The following is a 27,960-nucleotide window of genomic DNA, read 5'->3' as shown; positions in this document are numbered from 1 at the left end:
TTTTGATTATTATAGCTTTGTTAATATCCTTTGAAGTCAGGGAACATAATGCCTCTAGCTCTTCTTTCTCAAGATTGTTTTGGCTATTTGGGTGTTTGGTGGCACTTCATCTTGGAAAATAGAATGTATAAAAATCATAGGGAGAAAAACATAGAGCATGTGTGTCCACTCCCTTAACTTAGACAAAGGTTTGGTACTTACCCATGTATTCTAAAAGTGTAAAGAATAATCTCCAATCTCTGCCTAGGGGCAAAGGAACCAATTTTGAAGCCAATTTCTCCTGGAACAGAACTTTAAGGGTTCACATAGTCTTTCTGCACAGTGCTCTTGAGCTAATCCTACTAAATTCTTTGCTGCATGTTGACACATTCCTATATCTATTATAAAGTGAAATGCCTTGCCCTAAACCCCGTGGAAAGTCTATCTACCTATGTACTAGGAAAATAAGGTTCTAGTATTACCACAGCATTAAAAAAAAACAAAACAAAACTGGATGAGTTTTCACCAAATTAGAGGGCATTTTCAGAATGGATTGACAAAGTCTTTAAAATCTACTGGAGGGTCCTGAAAGTCTCCAGAAAGGAATGGCAATCATTGTATTAAGCAACTGAAACTGAGTTATGAGACAGCTATGTGGGTCCCATATGCCATGATAGTAAGATAATGTGGACAGAGAAAACCATAGTAAAAAAACAAGCCCTAAATATATTTTAGGACAAATGCCACACATTACAGGCATTAAGATAAAAACCCAAGAACTCTTTTTTTAATTTTTTTTTCAACGTTTTTTTATTTATTTTTGGGACAGAGAGAGACAGAGCATGAACGGGAGAGGGACAGAGAGAGAGGGAGACACAGAATCGGAAACAGGCTCCAGGCTCCGAGCCATCAGCCCAGAGCCTGATGCGGGGCTCGAACTCACAGACCGCGAGATCGTGACCTGGCTGAAGTCGGACGCTTAACCGACTGCGCCACCCAGGCGCCCCCCAAGAACTCTTTTAAGAAATTTTCTAACATATATTCAAATAGTGAGGTGAGTATCATGAATCCCATTTACCTATTACTAACCTTAATTTTGTTTTATTAGGGTCTCTCCTCTTCTCCCAGCCCCTGATCACTTCCCTCCTTAGTTTTTGCAGTGCCAGGCATCAGAGTTTCATTCGAAAATATTTTAGTAGCAGGCATGGATTATGATTTACTGCGTTCTCACTTGGACAGCTCCATGTATTGTGCTCTTACATGTGTAAGTCGTAAGGACTTAAAGCAATGCTATGAAGGACCGCTTGTATTTTCATTTAGTTTTACAGCTTTGGGGCTTTATACTCCCCGTTCAGGCTTTTTGGTCTTGGAGAAGTGGACCCCTATCTGGATCTTGACTTTCTGGTGCACTGGATGAGGATGGGTTTATTGGTTGATCTTGAAGTTTCCATCACCTTTGAAGTCTCTGATCTGTGAACCTCATCACGGGACCAGTGAAATTTCCCTGGTCTGGGGCTCTGTCATTCCCACAATTAATCTTCTAGGCTAAATTTTAACTCCTGCCAGGATACTTGTCTATCTTCCCTGCATTATTTCAGCTTTGTTTCATAGGTCTCCCCCCACCCAAAGCCCATTAAAGGTGCTGTATTTGCTTGCTCTGGGAATGCAAGCTGGTGTAGCCACTCTGGAAAACAGTGTGGAGGTTCCTCAAAAAACTAAAAATAGAACTACCCTACCACCCAGCAATTGCACTACTAGGTATTTATCCAAGGGATACAGGTGTGCTGTTTCGAAGGGACACATGCACCCCCATGTTTATAGCAGCACTAGCAACAATAGCTAAAATATCGAAAGAACCCAAATGTCCATCGGTGGATGAGTGGATAAAGATGTGGTATATATATATAATGGAGTATTACTTGGCAATCAAAAAGAACGAAATCTTGCCATTTCCAACTACATGGATGGAACTGGAGGGTATTGGAGGGTATTATGCTAAGTGAAATTAGAGAAAGACAAAAATCATATGACTTCACTCATATGAGGACTTTAATATAAAAACAGGGAGGGGGACAAACAGAAGAGACTCATAAATATGGAGAACAAACTGAGGGCTACTTCGAGGGGTTGTGGGAGGAGGGATGGGCTAAATGGGTAAGGGGCACTAAGGAATCTACTCCAGAAATCATTGTTGCACTATATGCTAACTAATTTGGATGTAAATTTATTTCATTTAAAAAATAAAATAATAAATTAAATAATTTGCTCAGCTTTCAAGACCTCTGGTATTCTGCTTGCAGTCTACCATGTCAACTGTATCTTCCACTTTCCCTTACCATGTGCTGTTCTATTAAGTCCAAATTTTGTAACTATGCTACAAATAATGGCTTCCCATCATATATATATTCCCATCTTATATATGTGTGTGTGTGTGTGTGTATATACACACACACACACATATTCAAATACGTGTACATCAACTTTCAAAATTTTACCCTTAGTAGCATTTAATTATGATCCACTCAAAACTGAAGGCAACCTTTCACACTGTGATTGATGTCTACCAAGAGATATTCACTTTTCTTTTCCAAAATTAGCTGTAGATAGATCACAACAAACCAGCCAAACAGCAACCAATCTGGCAGTAAATGCAGAGAGGGTACTCTTTCCTATTAGGGTGTTAAAATAGCATTTAGTAATGCATCCATAGTGGACTGATTTTACATTATTACAAAAGCCCAGCTTTTTGTCCTAGTAGTAGAAAAACTAATCGATTTTTTTCTTCTTTCACATTGACAGACAAGCTTATTATCACTGGAGCCCATGGCCAGCTGGGAAAGGACACAGTGGCTTGAGTTCTTGCTGTGACCCTTTAGTAATTCCAGTGAAGTCTGAGTACCACTATGGGAGCATTAGAACACCTACGCTGCAATAAAAGAATCAACTGTGTGATGTGTATGCAAGTAACCAGAACTGACAGGACATGTGACCTAGGACTACTGACCTCCTGCCTGGGCGAAGCAGAGGTGTGTATGGTGACTATAACTGAAGTACAAGAACTGACTTAAACTGGGGGGAATGAAATCTGAACCCCAGGCGTTCCATACCAGTTACCTGGATTGAGTACAGAAATGGACCATGTTCTTCCTGTGTCTTACGTCTTTTCATGTCTTTAAAGGGCTCCTTTGTAAGAGGAGATCAGTATGGGCTATATACTCAGAGACACAACTGGGTAGGATTTTGATTTTTAAAAGGAAAGCCATGAAAAATGGAGGAAACAACGTAACGAAACTTGACTGGAGCAGACTACGATGGTTGGTAGGGAAGGTTTGGAAGGGAATGCTGGAATAGATTACTAGAATGGGGTGTGAAAATAAAAGTTAGTGTCCACGTGAGAGCAAGGCTTACACTGACCTGCTGAGGTCATCCGGCAGAAGCACCCAGAGGGTGCAAGTTATTGTTGCTCCAGTTAGTAGGTCAGGCCAGTCAACAGTATCTTACAACAAACTCCTCACCCAGGGTGCATATGCTGCTTCTCTTAGCTCTTGGATATCTATTGATACCATTTACAGAATTTTAAATTCCCAAACAGGTACAGAACTCTAGCCCTATATTTCTTTCTGTAACATCTCAGTAACTAACAAAAAAAATTTTTTTAATCATGACTTACTCCTTAAGAACTAGAAATTTCTGGGCCCCTGGGGGGCTCAGTCATTAGGCATCTGACTTCACCTCAGGTCATGATCTCATGGTTTGTGAGTTCGAGTCCCACATTGAGTGAGCTGGGGTCCTGCTTCTCTCTCTCTCTCCTCCACTCCCCCCCCCCCCCCGCCCCACCCCTCCTGGGAGTTCTGTCTCTAGCTCACTTGTGCCCTCTCTCTCTCAAAAAAGAACTTGAAATTTCTACAACCACTGTTTACTATCAACATACTTGTCCCCCTAACCATTATGTGTAACCTCCAAAGTAAAAAGGTTTGGTTTTGATTAACTGCAATTAAGAAAAATCCTAATTCCGTAACTTTTGGTAATTTAGAGAGGTTGAGTTTCAATTTGTTAATGTGTAAAAAAGAACAGAGGTCTTCTGGGGTTGTTGTGAAGATCATCCAGTGGAATATATGTAACAGAGCACTTGGTCTCACCCATAATAAAGTTAGTTATGTTATAGCTATTATTTTACAAACAAAAGTCTGTGCTGCTAAATAGATCAGACTTGAGCACTGGTTGCTTAATGACACCTGTTACATAATGTGCTTCTACAAATGAATAGAGAGAACTATGTGTAATACAAAGACCTATTTAACATTTTAATAGATTTATAAAAAGCTGTTTTGCTGAAGATCACTGCCAACTCTATTATCTCTCAGCAGCTTTATCTTTTAGAGAGAGAAGGAGGTAATTTTTCATCCCAGGGTAGCTTCATTTCCACCTTTAAACTAAGGTGTAAATGCAGCTGACCACAGGATGAGGCTGGCAAGAGCCTACCCTCCCTAAATGATAAAGTGTCAGATCGTTATTAAAAATAGTTGGTCTTGATTCATCTATAGTCAGCTACTAAATTTTGGTTACTTAACTACCCAGTGCCTGACCTTCTCCCTCTGATATTTTGGAAAAGTCATATTCTTATTATACATACCTAGCTTGACAAACAGGAGAACTTTGTGTACTTGAAGGAAAAAAGATACGGCAGGTATTCAGTAGGACTTTGTATTGAAAAATCTATTGTTAAGATGTGGATGATTTTAAAATGTATGAAGTATGACCAATATGGCCAGTTTAAGAAATAATTTAATGTCCTGTAAAGACTAATTTTATGTAGTTAGGTTTTTTAGTTTGGTTTTGGTTACGGAAGCTGTCTAAAGATGAAGTTTTCCAGGGTGCCTGGGTTGCTCAGTCAGTTAAGCATCTGACTTTAGCTCAGGTCATGATCTGGCAGTTTGTAGGATCGAGCCCTGCGCTGACAGCTCAGAGCCTGGAGCCTGCTTCGGATTCTGTGTCTTCCTCCCTCTCTGCTCCTCCCCTGCTCGTGCTCTATGAAAAATACAATAAACATTAAACAAAAAATGGAGCAAAATGAAATTCCAATCCAGAATTTGGTTTTACCCTTGCTAAAGTTACTATTGATGAAAAGTAACTTCACTTTACTGAAATGAATGCATTTCCTTTATAGAAAAGGAAAGAGCAAATGCTTTCCAACACTTATCTAATATCTTCATATTGCTAGCTTAATAGTTCTACCAGTTATTACTCACATTGAGTTTTAAAATGAGTTTATTAAAGAATGTTTTTAGGAAGGCAACAATGTTATTAAAAAAAACTTCTGTTTCTTCATGCTGAAAAGGTAAGAGGCTATAGTTACAAGCTTCTTTCTATTGGAATTCTGATAGTATAGCACAGTGTAGTCATTTCTGTGATGCTAGAATAAATAAAAAAAGTCTCTTCTATGCTTCTCCTCAAAAAAGCGATGAATAATAACAGAAGATGGCATAAAAAAGCCATTTTTTTCCCCATTCATTCTGTAGTATTGGAGCCAGTATCTAGGAAACAGGAGAAGAAGAATAAATTGAAAGAGCAACTTAATTTTAAATATTTTGAGAATATCTTTAAAACAGGAAATAACAGTGGCACTGTTGAGGGGTGGGGAGAAAAAGAAGGCAAGGTTGGGGGAAGCTGATTAAGGAAATGTCTTGAGAACTTTAACTTGCTTTTTAAGGCACAGGTAAAGAAGATAATTCTTAGCTCTCCCTATTTATGCTAGAGAAAAACCAAATTAATATTACTTGGTTCATTATATAAGTTATACCAATTTGGTTCATATAGTTGCCATAGGATGATTTTTTTTCTAGGTCCTCTACTGTCCCCAAATTTTAAACCACAAAGAACCGTAACATATAATCAGGAGAAAATTGTATTTTAATTTCTGATGAGAAACCAAAATTCTAGCCACTGTCACTTTTCCTATTTCAGAAAGCTTTTAGGAAAAAAAGGGCTTATCCATTTATCTGGTCATTAAGGAATGACATTTTCTCAATCATTTATATTTTAATTTTGGAAAGAAGAAATTCTAAGATTGTATTCTTTTCTGCTGACAGAACACATGCAACACAAACTTTTCTGGAGTACTTAACAGTTTTCTGACGATCAGTTAATACACTCCTCAGAAGCTACTGCAGTAGGTAAGGCTGATTTTACTATTCATCCACTGAATTCTGAAAAAAACAGATAATCTTGCATCTAAGCAAGAGTAATACACTCTAAGGACTACCAGACAGGAGCTTCTGTGAGGAAAACACACATGTTTACATGGACTCTTTGATATTAGTAATTTGCTCAGGGGTCTTCACCACCCCCACCCCGGGGTCTTCTTTAACTGACTTTTTGATTCTTAGCTATGTTTCTTTCTTGCTTTTTTTTTTTTTTTTGGTGGTTCCACTGGTGAGGGTTCTTAGCTATGTTTCAAACAACTGAAACAGACAATCTACAGATGAGTCTACATCTGTGCTGTCCAACAGGGTGGCCACCGGGAAGCCATGTGTGGTTATTTAAATCAGTTAACTGATAAACATTAAATTTCTCAGTTGCCCTAACACATTTCAAATGCTTAATAGCCCTATGCGGCTACTGAAAAGTACAGACGGAGAACATTTCCATAGGTACGAAAGTCTTACTGAATAGTACTGGACTACATCATTAACTTATTTTGATAGAGGTGCAGGAGTTATAAATTAATGCCCCAGTCTAACAAAAACTTAAAAGTCTCAGAGTTATGCTGATGCTCTTAGCCTTAATTATAAGGAAAATATGAAAAAAAGTATAATCTGACCTACAGAAATGTCATAATCCAGGAAGTATAAAATAACATAGATTTTTTTCTGTCATTAAGCAAGGAAACAGTATTTGATTGGATAATATTAAAAAGCCATCTTTATTCCTACATAACCTTTTGAAAAGCGCAAGTCATTGTAGTGTTGCTACTTTCAGAGACTTGCTGGTATCTGGAAAAGACTTCATTCTTTAAAAAAAGGGCCAAAGGCATTGATGCAGCCCTGAAAAATGATGTATCTGCAAATGCATGCATACATTTATTACTGTAAAAAAGGATACATAAGACTAGAGAGTTATGCAGTAAGATATTAAGTGACGTTCTCTCCAGATGGTGTTACATATTACGCTTTTCTTCTGTCTTCTCTACATTTTTCAGTAATTAGCTTATTTCTTTTGGAACCCAAAATATACAAAATAACCTGAGAAATTTAGGGTATTAAATTTCTACATTTTCTTTTGCTTTTCCAAATTCCCCTTCTTAGGGAGTAACAGTCTTCTCTATTTAATTTCAGGAACAGCTGTTTGAAACACAAATGGTTCAGATCATAAAGTAAAAGTAAGTATATGTTTAAAATATAATCAGCAAAAAGGAAATGACTAATCATGGAAGAGAAGAAACATTTAAGGACTTGAACAAGGTCCTAGGTCTGCTGTGGAAAATATATCTGCACAGATATAACAGAGAGGGGAATGGATATTTATCATTATAACTGATAAGGGTCTTAGGGTTTTTCAAATTCTTTTACACGATTACTTTTAAATATAAAACATATAAGCATCCAGCAACACAGAAATCATAGGATAAACTGTCTAAACACTTCAAATGTGCAACTGAAAAAACTTAATTTGCTTATTTTTACTCACACAGATTGAATTTGTGTGGGTTAGTCTACATGTCCTATGAAATGTTCATCCCTAAAGTCATTAAGAGGACTGTTTGAGACCTGGAATTCAGAATGTAGCTGAGACAGAAGCCAGATCTCTTAGCCATTTCCCCCCTTAATTCCAGATGAAGATGTTCTAAAGACTCAAAAAAACAAGATTTCAAGTAGTTTTGCTTTCACAGTAATTAGGTAAACACTTACTTTTACCATCACAGGCTACAATTTTCACTTTATCCACTTTAATAAGTTCTGTCACCTCTCTGAATTCAACATCATTCAATACAAAAGTCCACACATTATCGCAGAATCTGTACGTATTTAGAGAGCCCTTTAAAACAAAACATTTAGACATACCATGAAGTCATTTTTCCCCCAAGGCAATTTAAGAACTCAGTTACCAAGAATGTAATCTTTAAAACAATATGATTTAATACTTACCTTAAGATTTTCCTTAATTTTCATCCTGTCATTTGGGAAAAAACAAACCAAAAACACCACCCTAGATAAATTTGCTAGTAGTTAAATGCTGTAGTTAGCAGACTATTTTCAGCTCTCAAAGAGTCTGCAAATTACTTACCTGAACCATGTAAAAAAAGCTGGAAGGAAATTTGAATTTGTACTGCTCTCTTGTGGCAACACGATGAAAGTTCACTTGAATTTTTATGTAAAACACCACTCCTGCAGTAGGAAATCCATACAAACTTTGATTCCGCCCCAATTTAACTAATAAGCCTCACTGATAACAGAGTTGATTAACACACTTTGTACATTATATGCATTATATTCTGTATTACAAAGTAAGCTACAGCATAGAAAATGTTACTAAGAGGATCATGAGAAAATACATATATAAAAGTGGATCCACACAGTTCAAACCCATGTTTTTCAACCACATTTTGTATGTGTTAATTCTCTGAGCTTGTACAAAAGCAGGGACTACCCAGAAACACTAAATTTTAACCCTGTGTCTTGGATGAATTACTGTGCTATAACCAATGGAACTACATTATTGTCCTGTGCAACTGATAAGAAGTATTTTGGTTTTTTTTTTAGGAGCAGGAATATGTGCTTAAATAAAAAGGAAATTCTCGAAGAATGCGGTAGAAGTGCAAAGAAAGACACAAGCTGAATGCCATCAAAACAGACACATACACATGGAATCTTCACAAATGAAATTTAGTATTTGGTAAGAGATTTATAAACCCCAAACCTTCAATTCAGAAAAACATTCTCTGCAGTGTTACTTGTAATAGTGAAAACTGGATTCTACCTAAATGTTCTATCAAGTGAGAATGATTAGGGAAACTATGATGGTTGTGAATGACTTCATGAAATTTTAAAAAGATGAATAATTATCATTTGTTGGACTACGCTATGCTCTGAGGATACAAATATGATCCCTGCCATCAATGAGCACACGGTAGCAGGGGAGATCGTTAAAACAAGAAAGCATACAGTATAGCAGTACTATGAAAGAGGAGTAAGCTAGGGGCACCCAAGGGTATGGAAGACATGGGGCACAGGAGGCTTCCCCTCACAAAGTGAAGTTGAAGTTGAGTCCTGAAAAGCGAGTACAAGTCAAGGAGAGGTGGGACAATAGAAAGTAAAACACATAGTTGGAATGGGATAGCTAAATGAGTCGAACTCCCAAGGTGGAGGACATCCTGGAGAACCTTGGAAAGATTTGCTGCATCCTAAACCTATTATTAGGTCAGTGAAGGATTTTGAGCAGAAGAATAACATGATCAGATTTGCATTTCTGGTGATAACATTAATTGATTGGGGGGGGGGGAGGAGGCGGTTCTGTGGAGGCCGAAGACTTTGATGCCTGCAAGAGAGGTGAGAGTGGCTTTTCTGTAGCAGCAAGGAAATGGAAGGGGAGAGATACCTGGTAACAGTGTGCTACGGTAGGGAGACAAAATCTGTTCATCCCCAAGTTTCTGTCTCCAATAACAGTGCAATCATAGGAAAAGCCAGTTTGATTTGGAACTTGTTGACTTTGAGACCTAAGTCACCATGTGCAGAAAGCTGCTAGAGTGTGGAAGAAAGCCTGGGAGCATGAGCCTATCAACTTTAGAGACACAGGGTTGGATGAGATCATTCAAGGAGAATAGGTGGAGCCCTAGATAACCCTAAGGAATACCAACAATGAAACAAAAAAGGGTCTGAGAGACAGTGGGGTCAGAGAATAGAAGCTGGGATAGTATGGTTTCAAGGGAAGTATGGGTTTCAACAGAGAATGTAATGTCACAAATTATGCATTAGGTTTAGCAATAAATGATGTGGTAAGAAAAGTTTTAGTGGAGTGGTGAGATTAAGGCATGGAAAACCTTCAGGACATAGTGTTAAGGGAAAAAAAAAGATCTCTTTAGTTACATTCTGAGCCTTTGGAAGGCTACACAGCTAAATGCCAATTTTAATGTTCATTTCTAGCACCCCTGAATGCGAACTACCCAGTTGGTGACAACTATGCTAATAATCTGAACAAGGCATGTTACTGGGATATTTTCAAATACATGTTGAAATTCTGTTAGTTGTAACATAAATGTATATACTTCCCTTATTGTGAAATTGCTATAAAACTTGACCGAAAACTATTTTATGTTCAACGCTAACATTTAGATTAAAATAGACAACTTGTGAGCCAACAAAGGCTTAATAGAATGTAAACACAAGAAGAGATTAATGATAGAATCTTTTGAGAATTGTTTAGTGAGCTAGAATTCCTAATATAAAATACTATATTTAATTTATAGTATCTTCGTCCAAGTCCTAATCTAATATATCTCAAGTATAAGGACTCGAGAATAGAAAATTTTATTTAAAAAAATGTATACAAAGGGGTGCCTGGGTGGCTCAGTCAGTTCGGCTCAGGTCATGATCTCCCAGTTGATGAGTTCAAGCCTCACATCAGGCTCTGTGCTAACAGCTCAGAGCTTAGAGCCTGCTTTGAATTCTGTCTCCCTCTGTCTCAAAAACATTACAAACAATGTATTTAAGGAACTTTTTGAATACTGATTTAAACTGTAATTAATTTGGCCAAACTATGTCTTCAGTGCACCTTTACATATATCTGTATCTGGGCAACATTCTTAAAATATCTTAATACATGTTCTTGGTAGAAACAGACCAGACAGGGAAAAGGAAACTGTCAGTGTTTTTAGAAGGGTGATTTTTCTTGACCATTAAATCTTTTAATGCCTAATTACTACTTCAAGTTTAACATTACTCTCACCTGCTAGCATACTTTTTTTCTAAAGCACACATTGATTTTTTAAAGGACTAGTTCCATATGAATTTTCTCCCTAAAAATTAGTTCAAGGTCCTTGGTGAATATATACATTGACCTTTTTAACATGTAATGGGCCCCCAGGCTAGTAAAAATTATTACAAATAATATAGACTTAAATGTGACCAAGCAAAATAGGTTATTTGCAAACACTCTGAACAAGTTTGCTGTAATGGGAGAGGTAGGTAATGAAAGCCCGAGCTATGACAGAGTAGTTATTACTAGCTTTTGGAAAACAGGCAAACTTATAAAACACTATGCAAAAGATGCAAGTGTCAAATTGTGTTTAATTTTTTTTAATGTTGTATTTATTTTAGAGAGAGGGAGACAGAGAATCCAAAGCAGGCTCTGAGCTGTCAGCACCGAGCCCGACGTGGGGCTGAGATCCCATGAACCGTGAGATCGTGACCCGACCTGAAGTCAGACACTTAACCAGACTGAGTCACACAGGTGTCCATGTTTAACTTTACCTAACTAGACCCAAACTGGAAACCTACAGTACCACTAGAAGATAAGTAGTCAAATTGTCTATATAGGCAAAAATGTATGTATTAATTTAGAATTAAAGCATCAGGTTCTGAATGACAAACCTGGCAGATTTGTACATCCGGTTATACAGAACAGCAAACTAATTTGGCCAGAAAAATTCAAGAATCTACTGACAAAATTTATAAAGATACATTTTACTCCAGATAACTTTTACACATGTGAAATTGATAAGATTTATTACATAAAATACATGCAGACTTTATCCCTTCATTAAAATTATTCTCTGTATACCCAAGATCCACAATGCCTGGTATGTAATAGACACTGACATGTTGAAGAAAGGATTTTAAATAAAAAGTTTTTTAATTAAAAAAACCCCAAACTCTATACTTCTCTTAAATCAATTGACCTCTATGTTCTTTTCATATACTGTAATCTTTTAATTTCTACTTTATGGTATCCCTTAACAACATAAGCACAAATATTAAATATAACCAAATTATGACTCTATTAATATCAACGTGGTAAGATTATTTCTATTTACCATGATGCTTGCAATGGGCTTCAGTCTGATTTACCATCCAGTTTAGAAAGATAGCTTTGTTCAGTTTGGGCTTACTGTTCAAAGTATAAATGAGTTAAATGAGATCAAGCTACCAGAACAGGTCATTATCTACCTGGAATGAGGGAAGGTCAGAGTTTGAAAAACATAAGCAAACCTGAGAGACAGCTCTCATTTACCTTCAATTCTGCAGATAAGGGTTTGGGCATTTGAGACCTCAGTAACTCTGGAGGGAAGGCAACTAAACATACATAGGCTGATTTGTGAAACAATGGAACAAAAATCTTAAAAACAACTCTGTATCTCACGTTAGGTGGATAGAGCTGGTATACAGAATTCAAAAGTAAAGTATAATTTGGGGCGCCTGGGTGGCTCAGTCGGTTAAGAGTCTGACTTTTGATTTCAGCTCAGGTCATGATCTCAGGATTTGTTGAGTTCCAGCCCCACATCAGGCTCAGAGCTGACAGTGTGGTGCCTAGTTGGGATTCTCCCTCTGCCCCTCCCTTGCTGGCACACTCTCTTTCAAAATAAATAAAGTTTAAAAAACAGTTAAAAGTAAGGTATAGTTACTATAAAACAAGTTCCAAAATTCGATTAAGCCATCTCTTCCTTTTATATTAATAATTATGTTCAGATCCTAAAAAGCACTGTTGTAATAACCACCGGTATAAGCTGCAAAATTTTAGGAAAATATCCTTACCCTGAAGTTGACTCTGTTCCTGACCCTCTGGGCCAATGCTGAATTTATAGCCTTATCAAACTGAAGGAGAACTTGGAGAGCAAGTTGGGGGGTGATCTGTTGAGACTGAGAAAAAGTAAAGCTCGTAAATCCTTTTAGGGAAGGACATTAAAGACAACATACATATGAGTTATCATCTAAAATTTAACCGAGGTTAACCAGAGCCTCTTAAACTAGAATCTCTTACTCTTTTGTGCCATAAATGACAATTAGGAAGTAAAGCCTCACTGTATTTTCCTGCACTGTCCTGACTCAAACAGAATTGTGAAAAGAAAACATGCAGTGATGTTACACTGCCAGGACAAAACTCTATCACTCCTTTATAGTGTCTGGAAAGAGGCATTCAGTAAATTGAAGGAACCAAGTTTCTTTTAAATAAAAACCACAGGACTTAATATACTAAAAAACCCCTAATCTCATTAAAGCTCATAAAATGTATGAAAGCAAATGAAAATAATATTAAAATGTTCTTAGAGAAGTTTAATTTAAAGGTTAATTCTCCTAAAATTGAAATATAAATTCAAATTTAAATCTCAAAAGACTATTAAATTTTCCAAAATTATCTTAAAGCTACACAGACTATGCCTTTCTTATAAGAGAAAACCAATACTCTCAATTTTTATGTTTAACAATAATCTTTGAAAAATTAGGCATGTTCAACCATGTCATCAGAATGGTATAATGTACAAGAACTTGCAGTTATTCATCTGAACACTGACTTGCTGGGTCAGAGAGTCTAAGATCTCTAATGTCCTATCTCTGCCTGAGACCAAGGATGTAACAAAAACTATTATAGATCCATCTAAATAAAAACTGATGTTTAGTCTCCCACCTGTATGAGCTCATCCAGGCTCTCCTGAAGACTGTTTCCCAAAGTGGTATTTCTGTATAACTGATATGCCATGGCTTAGAAGGAAGAAACTGTTTTTCTTATTCAGGCTTGCATTGATGTCCTAAAAATTTAATATGAAAGTACTGAACATTATAAACCATGTATGTAATATAGTCTACTTCACATACTAATATATGCTATCAGAACCCTTAATAATTGCAAATTGCCTTATAACCAAGAATTACAAAGAACAGTTAAAAATGACTTATTCTTTTCTATTATTTTGACATAGGCATTTATTCTCCTTTACACAAAGTACAGGTATACTCATTTACAGATATAGGTATATTTTTGCTATTTCTTTTAAAAGTCTGCCTTTTAACTTAATCTAGACAGTCTTCAGCTTCCACGTACATGCCTTCGCTTCATTTCCTTAACATTTGATATGTACAGAGTGCCTATCAAGAAGATCGCACTATCATAAGCAGCAGGGACAGGAAGGTAAGTAAGGATATACTCCGGATTCTAAAAAACTTATACTCTAGACAGGGTAACAGAAATACAAAAATAGGATTTAACTCAATAGAGAAGAGTATGATAGATCTATAGAGTGTATGATGCAGGCTACCTGTGGACTGAGTAGACTGGTTACCCCAATCTTCCTGATTCTTCAAGCTAGACTTCAGCCAAGCAAAAGAAGAAGAATAGAACGAGTAAAGCCACAGGAGTATGAAATGATACAGTTTAAGGAGGATGAATAGGCAGTGGTAGGAAACGGAGCTGAGAAAGAGGACACGATGGATTTGTTCCACCAGGAGAGACACCAGGGTTTTACAGGGAAGATAACGGGAACCACTGAAGCATTCCAGGAAAGGTCAAATGGGCAGCAATCTGAAGAACATACTTGAAGGAAATGAGGGCTCAAATAGGGTGGCAGTAGTACAGTTTCAACAAATTTTGAGCTGCTGCTACATGTCATACACAAGACCACTGACCTCATGGCACTTTCAGCTTTAGAGATGGACAGGAGACTTTATCAAGTAAGGCTCGGCAAAAATAATGGTTAGTTATCAATCTTCACGTTATACGCCCATGGAATTTGATACAGGAGATCACGTCTACCTTCTTGAAACCTTTTCTTTGGCTTCTGGGATGCCACACTCCGTTCTCTCCTCCCAACTCACTGGATATTACTATTGTTTTCTTTGCCTGGTTCCTCCTCAGCAACCTGACCTCTACTGGAGGGCCTTAAGGCTTCTTAGGTCTTCTCTATATGTTTTACTCCCTTAGTTAGCTCATTCAGGCTTATGGCTTTTACTACTATCTGCTGATGACTTCCAAATGTATATCCCCAGTCCTTGTCCCCTTGTTGCCATATATAAAATTGCCTCAACACTCCCTGAAAGTATCAATAGGGTAGCTCAAATGAAATGTGACAAAAACCAAATTCCTGACTCTGTCCCTCCCAAACCTTTTCTGCCCTCAGCTTGCTCACTCTAGTAAATAGTAAATCTAGTCTCGTGTAAATAGGACACCCCCAAAATTTTACATTCAACCTTAGCTTCTCTCTCAGTCTGCATCCAACCTATCAGCCAATCCTTTGAGCTCTTCCTTCTAAGTATAGCCAGGAGCTGACCACTTTTGCCATCTCCAGTGCTACCATTAAGTCCTCATCATCTGCCACCAAGATTACTGTGATAGCCCTGTAAGAGCTCTGCCTGTTTCTACAATTGCCTATAACACCCCTGCCCCTAGAGCAGCCACACTGAGCCTTTTAAAACATAAATGAAGCCACATCACTCATTTATTGCAAACGTTCAATAGCAGCATCCTACCTCAGAATAAAGTCCTCCTAATGGTTTGCAAGGCCGACATCCTCTGGGTCCCTTACTACCTCAATGAACTTACCTTCTTCCACTTATTCCTTCATTCACTCTGATGCAGCCATACTGGTACCTTGCTGGTCTTCAATATGGCAAGATATTCTTGCTTTGGGGCTTCTGCACTGTCATTTTTGCTTCAAGTGTTCTTCCCAACTATCTCCATGGTTCACTCCCTGATTTAATTCACATCTCTGCTCAAATGTCACTTCATTAGAAAGGACTTCTGTGACCAACCTATAAAAAAAGAACTACCTCTCTTCCCCCTTACACTGTTTTAACTTTCATTCATACCATTAACTGTAGCTGACACACATATGCTTACTGTTTCCATCCACTAAAATAGATGTTCCATAAGAGTGGGTTTTGTTCACAGTTAAAAAATTTACCGTCTAGAACAATGACTAGTATGTATTCAATAAGTATTAGTGAACAAATAACTTGGTGGTTATGTCAAAATGCTAATATCAAATATTAAAAATTTGTCATAGTGTGATACAAAGTTTTCTTCGTTACTTAGGAAAATGAAGCAACGAAACTTCCAGACTCGCAAGATGGTACCAAACCACCTACCAACATCTATATGCACATACTTTGCCTCCCTGCCTGTCACTGTGCCAAACCATCCATGCTGTTATTCAAATACAATCTTTCAACCTGTGCATCAAGCCTATCCCTCTAGTACACTCAAGAATATTATTCCAACAACTGAATTAGTCCTTCTCCCCCTGACCTTCAAATTTCCCATCTCTAAGGATCATTGCCATCAGCAAATAAACAAGGTGGCTACTTCTCTTATCTCAGGAAGAAAAAAAAAAAAAGTCCTGGGGCACCTGGCTGGCTCAGTTGGTACAGCATGTGACTCTTGATTTTGGCTTAGGTCATGATCCCTGGGTCCTGGGATCAAGCCCTTGATCAAGCCCTCCGCTGGGCTCTGAGCTGAACATGGAGCTTGCTTAAGATTCTCTCTCTCTCTCCCTCTGCCCCTCTCCCAGGCTCATGCGTGCTCTCGAAAATAAAATAAAAAGTCTCAACTCCCTTTCCTCATAGCTGCACTCTGTTTCTCTGTTCCTCTGTAAGGAACACTCCCAAGAGTTACCCGCACTCACCATCTCTCATTCCTCCTTTCCCATTTTCTCTTACACTCACTCCTCACAGGCTTTGCCTCCAGCACTCAAATGAAACAGATGGGTGAACCAACGGCATTGGTGAAGCTAATCCAAATTTCTTAGTCTTCTTCAGACTTAATCATTTGACACAGCTGATGACTCTCCCTTTTGATATAGGACCTTGGCTTAGCTTCTGGGACCTCACACGTTTTTTCTTTTTTTTTATGTTTATTTATTTTTGAGAGACAGTGAGCAAGTGTGAGAGGTGGAGGGGACAGAGAGAGGAGATACAGAATCCAAAGCAGGCTTCAGGCTCTGAGCTGTCAGCACAGGGTCTGACAAAGGGCTCAAACTCACAGACCGTGAGATAATGACCTGAGCCGAAGTCAGATGCTTAACCGACTGAGCCACCAAGTGCCCCTGGGTTGTTCTCTTCAACTCCCTGGTTTATCCTTCCCTATATCATTTGTTAGTTTACCTTGTTCTTTCTGAATTCTCTAAGTCACAAATCACTGTCTGTGGTCTTTTGATGTCTACACTCATTCCTCAGGATAATCCTTGCTGATGATTCCTAAATTCATATGCTAGCATATACCTTGCCCTTGAAGGCACTACTGGCTCCAACTGCCTACTCAACATTTTACTTTTTGTTTTTCCCTTTTCAGTTGATGTAACTCCATACTTCTATGGGTTTACACAAAAACCTTTGAAGTTATCCTCCACTCCCCTCATCTCACCTCCACATCTAATCCCTAGCAAATCCTGTAAACTCTATCTTCAAAGTGCATTCAGAATCCATTCATTTCTCACCATTTCCAATGTTACTCCACCACGTGTTATCACCCTGGTCTGTGCTGTGATCATCTGCCACTGGATTACTGAACTAGCTTCCTAACTGGTTTCCCTGCTTCCACACTGCCCCTACACTTTAATCCCAATTTGGCAGCCAAATCTGTTAAAATTTAGGTTAGAACATACCTCTTTTCTGTTCCAAACCTTCCATTTCACTCAGTCCTTACAAGAATTTGGTTGCCTATGATCTCTCCAACCAGACCTACCATCTCGCCCTTGCTCTCACCCAGTATGTCTTAGACACACTGCCTTCCATGTTATTCTTAGAACATGACAGGGAAGTACCTGCCTATGTAAGCCTTTGAAAAGGCTGTTCTTTCTACCTGGAATACTCTCCCCCCAGATACCTACTTGATTCTCTCAATTCCTTCAAGTACACCTTGTACTTAATGAGCCTTAAACTGATGGTCATACTTAAAGTACCAACTTGCACCTCCACTTTGGAACTTCCCAATCCCCCTTTTCCTGCTATGTGTTTTTGATGGCACTACCACCTAACATGTTATGTAATTATGTTTATTTTTTGCATCTTCCAATAGGGGCTTTTATCTGTTTTGTTCACGGAAGTAAACCAATTGTCTAGAACAAACAGCAACTAACTCATAATGGAAGCCAAATAAGTATCTGCTTAGTAAATTTAGGCAAAAAATCTACATGGGTGGACGGGGGAGGGGTTAAAAAGGGCAACAAGAGGTCCCAATAGAGAGAGAAACTTGAGAAAGTAGGAGTACCAACTCTTAGGTCATGCCCACTTGACAACACTCTAAGAGTTATCCAGAAAATAATTATAACAATGAACTATCAGGGAAATAAAAAAAAAAACAAAAACAAACAAACAAACAAACTCATTGGCTCTACAGGCTGATAGAATGGAGCCAGCTTGGGATTCTCTAATCTCTCTGCCCACTGCTCCTGCTCCCAGCACGCTCTGTCTCTCAAAATTAACAAACTTTAAAAAAGAAGAAAAAAAAAACACCCCACAATCTCATTTACAATTGCATCAAAAAGAATAAAATAAAAATAAATTTAAACAAGGTGAAGGTCCTGTACACTGAAAATGTAAGATACTGGTGAAAGAAATTGAAGACAACAAAAATAAATGGGAAGATATTCCATGCTCTTGGGCTGGAAGAGTATTGTTAAAATCTCCATACAAGTTCAATGCAATCCATATCAAAATTCCAATGGCATTTTTCACAGAACTACAGCAAAGCCTAAAATTTATACAGAACAACAAAAACCCACGTAGCCAAAGCAATCTGGACAAAGAAGAACAAAGCTGAAGGCAACATGCTTCCTGAGCTCAAACTACATTGCGAAGTTATAGTAATTAAAACGTTATGGTATTGGCATAAAAACAGACATATCAATCAATGGAACAAAACAGACAGCCCAGAAATAAATACCACATTTATATGGCTAATTAACCTATCACAAAGGAGGCAAGAATATACTATGGGAAAAAGTCTCTTCAATAAATGGTACTGGGAAAACTGGGCCACTTTCTGACACCAAACACAAACACCATACACAAAATAAACACAAAATGGATTAAAGACCTAAATGTGAGACCTGCAACCATGAAACTCCTAGAAGAAAACATAGCCAGTAATCTTTTGGACACTGCCCTTAGCAACTTATTTATGCATACGTCTCCTCAGGCATGGGAAACAAAAGCAAAAATTAAGCTATTGGGACTACACCAAAATAAATAGCTTTTGCACAGCAAAGGAAACCATCAATCAAGCAAAAGGCAATCTTGTGAGTGGGATAGAATGTCTGCAAATGATGTATTTGATAAGTGGTTGATATCCGAGATATATAAAAAACTTCTACAACCCAACACGAAAAAAACAAATAATCTGGTTAAAAAATAGGGAGAAGCCCTGATTGGACATCTTTCCAAAGAAGACGTACAAGTGGCCAAGAGACACCTGAAAAGATTCTCAACATCATTAATCATCAGGGAAATGTAAATGAAAACCACGATATCACCTCGTATCTATCAGAATGGCTAGTACCAAAAACACACAATATGTCAAGTGTTGGTGAGGATGTGGAGAAAAGGGAACCCTCCTATACTGTTGGAGGGAAAGTAAATTGGTGAAGCCAGTGTGGAAAACAGTGCCTCAAAACAAAACAAAACAAAGCTATATAGTCCAGTAATTACACTAGTGTGTATTTACCTAAAGAAAATAAACACTAATCTGAAAAAAATATATGCACCCCTATGTCTACTGCAGCATTATTTACAATAGCCAAGATACTGAAGCAACCCATGTGTCCATCAGTAGAGAAATGGAAAAGAAAATATGGTATGTCTGTGTATATATCCACATCTATATCTATATCCACACACACACACACACACACACACACATTAACAGATTATACTCAGCCATAAAAAAGGATGAGATTGTGCGTTTTGAGACAACATGGATAGACCTAGAGGGTATTATGCTAAGTGAAATAAGTCAGACTAAGAAAGGCAAATACCATGATTCTACGCATCAGTGGAACCAAAACAAACAAAACCCACAACCAAACAAATGAATAAACAAACAAAAACCAGAATCAGACTGATAAATACAGAAAACTGTTGCCAGAGGGAAGAGGGGTGAGGGGTTGGATAAAATAGGTGAAGGGGAGACGGAGATACAGTCCTCCAGTTATGGAATAAGTCAAATAAAAGGTGTAACATAAGGAATACAGTCAACACATTTTAATAGCAATGTAATAGGACAGATGGTAGCTACACTTGTGGTGAACATAGCATCATGTATAAACATGTCAACCCACTAAACTGTACACCTGAAAGTAATGTAACATTGTGTGCTAACTATACTAAAAGAAAAAAAAAGTGGTGTATATATGCAAAGAAATACTATGCAGTCATAAAAAAGAGTATCTTGCCATTTGTGGCAACATGAATGAACCTAGAGGGTATTATGCTAAATGAAATAAGTCAGACAGAGAAAGACAAGTACCATATGATTTCACATGTAGGTGGATTCTGAAAAAAAAACAAAAACAAAACAGACCACTTTTAAATACAGAGAACTGATGGTTGTCCGAAGGGAGGCAGGTGGGAGGAATGGGCACAATAAAAGAGATTAAACAGTACAAACTTCTGGTTATAAAAGAAGTCACAGGGATGAAAAGTACATAGGGAATACAGTTAATAATATTGTAATAACACTGTATGGTGACAGATACCATGGTGAACACTGAGTAATGTATAAAACTGTCAAAGCAATATGTTGTATGCCTGAAACTAACACAGACATAAGTTATTATATATAAGCCTTTTGGTAATCACAGAGCAAATCTCTACAGCAAACACACAAAAGATAAACGGAAAGAATATCAGAATATTGCTAAAGAAAGTCATCAAACCACAAAGGAAGAGAGAAAGAAGGAAGAGAACTACAAAAACAGCCAGTAAACAATTAACAAAATGGCAGTAAGTACATAGCTATCAATAATTACTATAACTGTAAATGCACTACATTCTCCAATCAAAAGACATAGAGTAGCTGAATGTGTGTGTGTGTGTGTGTGTGTGTGTGTATTATATATATGCATATATATATACATATATATAAACAAAAGACCCATCTATATGCTGCCTGCACAAAATGCCTACATTTTAGAAGAACATGTAAAATGGAAAGTGAAGAGATGGAAGAAGATATTCCATGCAAATGGAAACCAAAAGAAAGGTGATGTAGCTATACTTCTATCAGAAAAATAAACTTTAGGGGCACCTGGCTGGCGCAGTCGGTTGAGCACTGACACCTGATTTCAGGTCAGGTCATGATCTCGGGGTTCATGGGATTGAGTCCCACACAGGGCTCTGCACTTACTGCACAGAACCTGCTTGGGATCGTCTCTCTCCCTCTCTCTCTGCTCCTCCCCTGCTTGCACACACACTCTCTCAAAATAAATAAACGTTTAAAAAAAAGAGAGAAAAGAAACTTTAAAACACAAAGACTGCAATAAGTGATAAGATGAGTGTCACATAATGATACAGGGGTCAATCCAACAACAGAATAGAACATTGGGAAATACTTGTGCAGCCAACATAGAAGTATCTAAACATATTAAGCAAGGAGTAACAGACATACAGGGAGAAAGACAGCAATACAGTAATAGGAGATTTCAATATTTTCAGTCAAACAGAAAATTAATAAGGAAATGCTGGTCTTAGAACATGTTAGGCCAGACTTAAATTATACATACAGAACATTCCACCCAAAAGCAATATATATTTCTCTCAAGTGCACATGGAACATTCTCCAAGATAGATGATATGTCAGGCCACAAAACAAGCCAATAAATTTAGGTGGAATGAAATCATATCAAACATGTTTTATGATTATAATGATATGAAACCAGAAATTACACAAAGAAACCTAGAAAATTCACAATATGTGATTATACAATATGTTACTGAATAACCAACAGATCAAAGGAGAGATCAAAAGAGAAATAAAAAAATGTCTTGAGACAAAGAAAATGGACATACAACATACCAAAATTTGTTGGATACATCAAAAGCAGTTGTAAGAAAGAAGTTCATAGTGATAAAGGCTTACCTGGAGAAGTCTCACAAACAACCTAACTTTACACCTCAAGAACTAAAACACACACACACACACACAGCAGAAGGAAGAAAATAAAGACAGAAATGAAACAGAGATTTAAAAGCCTTAGAGAGTATCAATGAAAAAAAGAGCTGGCTCTTTGAAAAGATAAACAAAACTGACAAGGCTTTAGTTAAATTCATAAATACACCTAGAAAAAACAATTCAAATAAAATCAGACACGAAAGAGATGTTACAAATGACACCACAGAAATAGAAAGGATCTTAAGAGACTGCTATGAACAATTATATGCCAAGAAGTTGGACAACCTAGAAGAAATTCCTAAAAACACAGAACCAAATGATGATGAAATAGAAAACATGAACACACCAATCAATGATAAGGAAATTTACTCAGTAATCAAAAACTTCTCAACAAACAGAAGCCCAGGATCAGACGCCTTCACCGATAAATTCTACCTAACATTCAAAACAGAATACCAATCCTCAAACTCTTTCAATAGAGAAGATGAACAAACTCTTCCAAACTCATTTAAGAGTCCAGTATTACTCTGAAACCAAAACCAGACAAGGATCCTACAAGAAACAAAACAAAACAAACACCCCCCCCCCCAAAAAAAACCAAAAAACCTGCAGGCCAATATCCCTGATAAACATAGATGCAAAAATCCTCAATAAATATTAGCAAACTGAATTCAACAATACATTAAAAGGATCATACACCATGATCAAGGGGGATTTATTCGAGGGATGTAAGCATGGCCCAAGAACCTCAAATCTGCCAATGTAATACACCATAATAACCAAGTGAACGATAAAAATCTTATCATTTCAATACATGCATAAAAAGTATATGACAAAATTCAACATCCATTTATGATAACTTTCAACAAAGCAGATTTAGAGGAAACATACCTCAACATAATAAAGGCCGTATAGCACAAGCCCATAGTTAAAATCACACTCAACAATGATAAACAGAAAGCCTGGGTTGCTCAGTACGCTGAGCATTCGACTTCAGCTCAGGTCATGATCTCAGGGTTCATGAGTTCCAGTCCCGTGTCTGGAGCCTGCTTAGGATTCTGTATCTCTATCTCTCTCTGCCCCTCCCCGACTTGTGCTCTGTCTCTATTTCAATAAATGAATAAACATTAAAAAAGAATTAAAAAAAAAAAAAAAAGAATTTTTTTTTAAAAAAGAAAGTCTTTTCCTCTAAGATCACGAACAAGACACGACTCTTATTCTATTATATGTGACAAAGTACTACAAGTCCTTCCAGAGCAATTAGGCAAGATATAGAAACAAAAAGCATCCAAATTGAGAAGGAAAAAGTAAAACTGTCACTATTTGTAGACAACATGTTATATACAGAAAACACTAAAGACTCCATCAAAAACTGTCAGAATAAATTAACAAACTGAGTAAAGTCACAGGATACAAAATCAATACACAAAAATCTACTGAGTTTCTATACACTAATAACGATCAGAGAAATAAAGAAAACAATCATATTTGCAATTGCATCAAAAGGAACAAAATACCTAGGAATAAATTTAACTAAGAGGGTAAAAGACCTATATGTTGAAAACTACATTATTCAGTTTATTCAGTGAGATAAACTGAAAAAAGGCACAAATAAAGGGAAAGACATTCCATGCTCATGGAGTAGAAGAAGCAATATTATTAATATGTCCTTCCTTACTACCCAAAGCAATTTACAGATTCAATGCAATCCTTATCAAAATTCCAATGGCATTTTTCAAAGACACACAACAATCCTAAAATTTGTATGGAACCCCCAAACCCCCAAACAGCCAAAGCAATCTTGAGAGTGAAGACCAAAGCTGGAGGAATCACACTCCCAGATTTTACACAATATTACAAAGCCATGGTAATCACATATATCAACAGAACATAACAGCCGAGAAATGAACTCAGGCATACATATTCAATGAATTTATAGTAAAGAAGCCAAGAATAACGGGGAAAGGGAAGTATCTTCAAAAAATGATGTTGAGAAGACTGCACAAACACATATAAAAGAATGAAAATGGACCACTAATTTACACACTATACCCACAATAATCAACTCAAAGCAGATGAAAGACTTGAATGTAAGACCCAAAACTATAAAACTCCTAGAAGAAAACACAGGCTACAGTTAAGTTCCTTGACACTGGTGCTATGATATTTTAAACTGGACACCAGAAGCAAAATCACAAAAAGCAAAAATATATAAGTAGGATTACATCATACTAAAAAGTTTCTGTACAGCAAAGGAAAGTGTCAACAAAATGAACAGGCAACCTACTGAGTGGGAGAAAATGTCCGCAAACCATCTATCTGATAAGAAATTAATATCCAAATTATATAAAGAATTCATACAACGAACAGCAAAATAACAACCCAATTTAAAAATTGGCAGTAGATCTGAAGACATTTTTCTTTTTTTTTTAAATGTTTTTAATGTTTATTTATTTTGTGCAAGCAGGGGAGGGGCAGAAAGAGAGGGAGAAAGATTCACAAGCAAGCTCCACACTGTCAGCGCAGAGCCCAACCTGGGGCTCCATCTTACAAACTGTGAGATCATGACCTGAGCTGAAATCAAGAGTCAGACGCCTAACCGACGGACTCACTCAGGCGTCCCATGAACAGACATTTTTCTAAATTAGACATACAAATAAATGGCCAACAGACATACAAAAAGAAGCTCAACATCACTAATCATCAGGGAAATGCAAATCAAAACCACAATGAGATATCACCTCATGCCTGTTAGAACGGCCACTATCAGGAAGACAAGAAACAACAAGTACTGGTGACGATGGAGAAAAGGGAACTCTCTTGCACTATTGGGGGGAATGTAAATTGGTGCAGCCACTATGGAAAACAGTATGGAAGTTCTTCAGAAAGTTACAAATATTAACTACCAGAGGATACAGCAATTCCACTTCTGGGTATTTATCCCCCCCAAATGAAAACACTATCTTGAAAAGATATATGCACTCCATGTTCACTGCAACATTATTTACAACAGCCAAGCTATCAGAGCAACCTAGGTGTCCATCAATGGATGAACGGATAAAGGCATCATGGTGAATATATTACAACGGAATATTATTCAGCCATAAAAAGAATGAAATCTTGCCAATTACAACAGGGATAGACCTCAAGGGCATTACCATTTTATTTATTTTGAGAGCTAGAGAGAGCGAGGGAGGGTCGGGGGCGGGGGGGGGGGGGTGGTGGAGACTCTGTGCTGTCAGTGCACAGCCTGACATGCGGCTCAGTCCCACGAACCATGAGATCATGACCTGGGCCAAAATCAAGTCAGATGCTCAACTGACTGAGCCACCCAGGCGCCCCATCATGGGCATTATCATTAAGTGAAGTGAGACAGAGAAAGGCAAACACCGTATGATATCGGGTACAGGTGGAATCTAAAACCAAAAAAGGAAAAAAACCCAAGCGCATAGTTTCAGAGAACAGATTGGTAGTTGAGGGGGTGGGATATGGTAGAGAGGGAGTCAATGGAAAACAGACACTGAAAGTTTGAATCAATCAAAAGATTGACTTTTACATGTTTATATATATGCTAAATACATACAAAAGAGTTACATTTTAAAGTCAGAGGACAAGTGAACTGGAATGTTGAGCACAATGCATACACCCAAAAAAGTAAAGAGGTTTGAAGGGATAATATATAAATATATACATAAAAAACAGAAACAAAAAGCAACGTACTGAATAGGAGAAACTATTTGCAAATCATAAAAAAGAATTCATACAACAGCAAACAAACAACCTGATTAAAAAATGGGCAAAAGATCTGAACATTTTTCTAAAGAACCCCTACAGATGATCAACAAACACATAAAGAGATGCTCAATACCACTAATCATCAGGCTAATGCAAATCAAAACCACCATGAAATATCACCTTACACATGTGATAATGGCAATTCTCAAGGAGACAAGAAATAAGTGTGGGCGAGAAAGTAGAGAAAACGGGACCCTTGTGCACTGTTGGCAGGAATGCAAACTGCTGCAGCCACTATGGAAAACAGCATGGAAGTTCTGCAAAAGATTAAAAATAGAACTACCAAATGATCCAGAAATTCCGCTTCTAGTATCTGTCTGAAGGAAAGGAAAACACTAATTAACCTGAAACTAATGTTATGTGGCAATTATACACATACAATAGATACTAATTAAAAAAAAATAGCTTTAAGTTATTTAAACATTTGTTAGTTACTTTAATTATTTTAGATTCTTAAAAATCCCTTGTGAAATGTTCAAATCTGTTAGATCTGGTATCCCTCACATCCATTTCGTGCTCCTTCACTTCGCAATTTAGAAAATTAATTAGAAGGGCTCCACATTCGGAACTAACTCAGTAGTCCTCGTCCTTCCTGATCAAATCATCCAGTTTAAATTCGTTACCCTGTGGGAGTCCGCTTGAACTTTAAGGCAGATTTCAAATAAGCGAAGCAGCCCAGGAATGAGACACTTACGGAATGCGCTCCTCTGAAATTCGGCAAAAACAAAACGAAACAACACAACAACTCTGGATGCGTAAAGACATTCACCTGGCTAACAATAAGGGGCTGGGCTGAAGACCTCCCCCAGGACCGTTCAGCTGGCGCCCTGTGGACCACAAACCTCCCGCCGCAGGGCGCAACCTCCTCCCGCCGACTCCCGCACTTTTCCTTCGCGGGTACCGGTCGCCGGGCCATCCCGGCAGCGAAGTCAGTAACGGGCCCACCCCGGGCCCCTGCCCTCCGCGCCGCCCTCGAAGACCCAACCGACCGCAACCCCACCTCTGGGGGACGGCAAGGAGCGCGGGTACGGCTCACCCAGTACCTGTGGGGAAGGCGCTTCCCGCCGCGGAGCGGACAGAAGCGGAGCAGCCAGCAGCCCAGCAGGAAGCACCTACTACCCGACCACCTCTTCGGCCGTCGCAGAAGCCGCAGAGCTGCGCCGACGACCCGGAAGTGCTCGCCGAACCTGGAAGTGACAGCACGCGGGTGGGCCGGGAGGCCCCGCCCAGCCCCTCCTCCCACACGCCACTCAAGCCTTGCCACCGGAGGGTGTGGTGTGGAGGGAGGAAGGGCGTGGGGCCCGCAGCTTTCAAGCCCTAGACCGGTGGACGAGCTTCCTTTGTGAGTAATTCACCAGGTTTACCAAATCGTTCATAATAAGCTTATCCGCTGTTAGATACACAATTAGGAATGTTAGGGCAGTCACATTTTATGCCTGAAGTGTGTTCAGGGTAATACTGTTGAAGATCCTGTAATACTAAATTGAAGACCAATTCTGAAAAGATTAGAGCAGGTATCACTTTATGATTCAAAATACGGCTGCAATTCAGTTAGCCCAACAAGCTCTTGTTGAGTTCTGAAGAATTTTAATGTGGGAGAACTTGTATTTAAAATTTGTACCTAGTGCAAGACGAATACTGCAATATATATTGAGTTTACATAAACCCAAATGGCATATCCTAAGTGGACTAAAGGCAGCATGATGTGTAAGGCTGTTTGCCATTAAGTAGGTGAACAGTGATTAAGGAGTAAATACATAAACAAGTGCTATCAAATGGAATCTCTGAGCAGTTTTGTTAGCTAAACATTCTCATTTAAGCCATGCTTTCAGCCACTTATTGGACTGATTTTATTGTTGGATTCCCCACTACCAAAATGATTCTAAACTATGAGATACAAAGTTTGATAGTTTCGACAATGCTTAAAATGAAAGCAGAATGAACACTTCACCCCTTTGAAGAATAGCAAGTAGTGCCCAGACTACATAAAGAGAAACAAAAGTTCTGTAACTACTGAAAGGCTTACAAGATAAAATCTCAGTGTAAAAATTTAGTGACGTAATGTAAGACAAAATATGTGATAAAAATGAGTCAAAA

General features: G+C 38.0%; 1 protein-coding gene and 1 long non-coding RNA gene across 2 annotated transcripts; one reads left to right on the top strand and one right to left on the bottom strand.

Annotated features, from left to right (window-relative positions):
* Positions 1-5,229: 5,229 nt before the first annotated feature.
* On the bottom strand, positions 5,230-27,844 carry GTF2A2 (general transcription factor IIA subunit 2). Its single transcript, XM_019441930.2, has 5 exons — positions 26,907-27,844; positions 13,597-13,717; positions 12,726-12,830; positions 7,887-8,013; positions 5,230-5,513 (listed from the first exon to the last, which is right to left on the bottom strand). The coding sequence occupies exons 2-5, from the start codon at positions 13,666-13,668 to the stop codon at positions 5,488-5,490; spliced, it is 330 nt and encodes a 109-aa protein (XP_019297475.1). The 5' UTR covers positions 13,669-13,717; positions 26,907-27,844; the 3' UTR covers positions 5,230-5,487.
* LOC128772950 (uncharacterized) lies at positions 6,067-9,272 on the top strand. The gene is made up of 3 exons (XR_008417075.1): positions 6,067-6,152; positions 7,314-7,357; positions 8,739-9,272. It is a non-coding gene; the product is annotated as an uncharacterized LOC128772950 (long non-coding RNA).
* Positions 27,845-27,960: the final 116 nt, after the last annotated feature.

Source organism: Panthera pardus, unplaced genomic scaffold (assembly GCF_024362965.1).
Source record: "Panthera pardus isolate Hobbes unplaced genomic scaffold, ASM2436296v1 HiC_scaffold_24, whole genome shotgun sequence".
NCBI lineage: Eukaryota > Metazoa > Chordata > Mammalia > Carnivora > Felidae > Panthera > Panthera pardus.
Note: the sequence above shows the minus strand (reverse complement) of the source record. Positions and strands in the feature narration are given on the sequence as shown.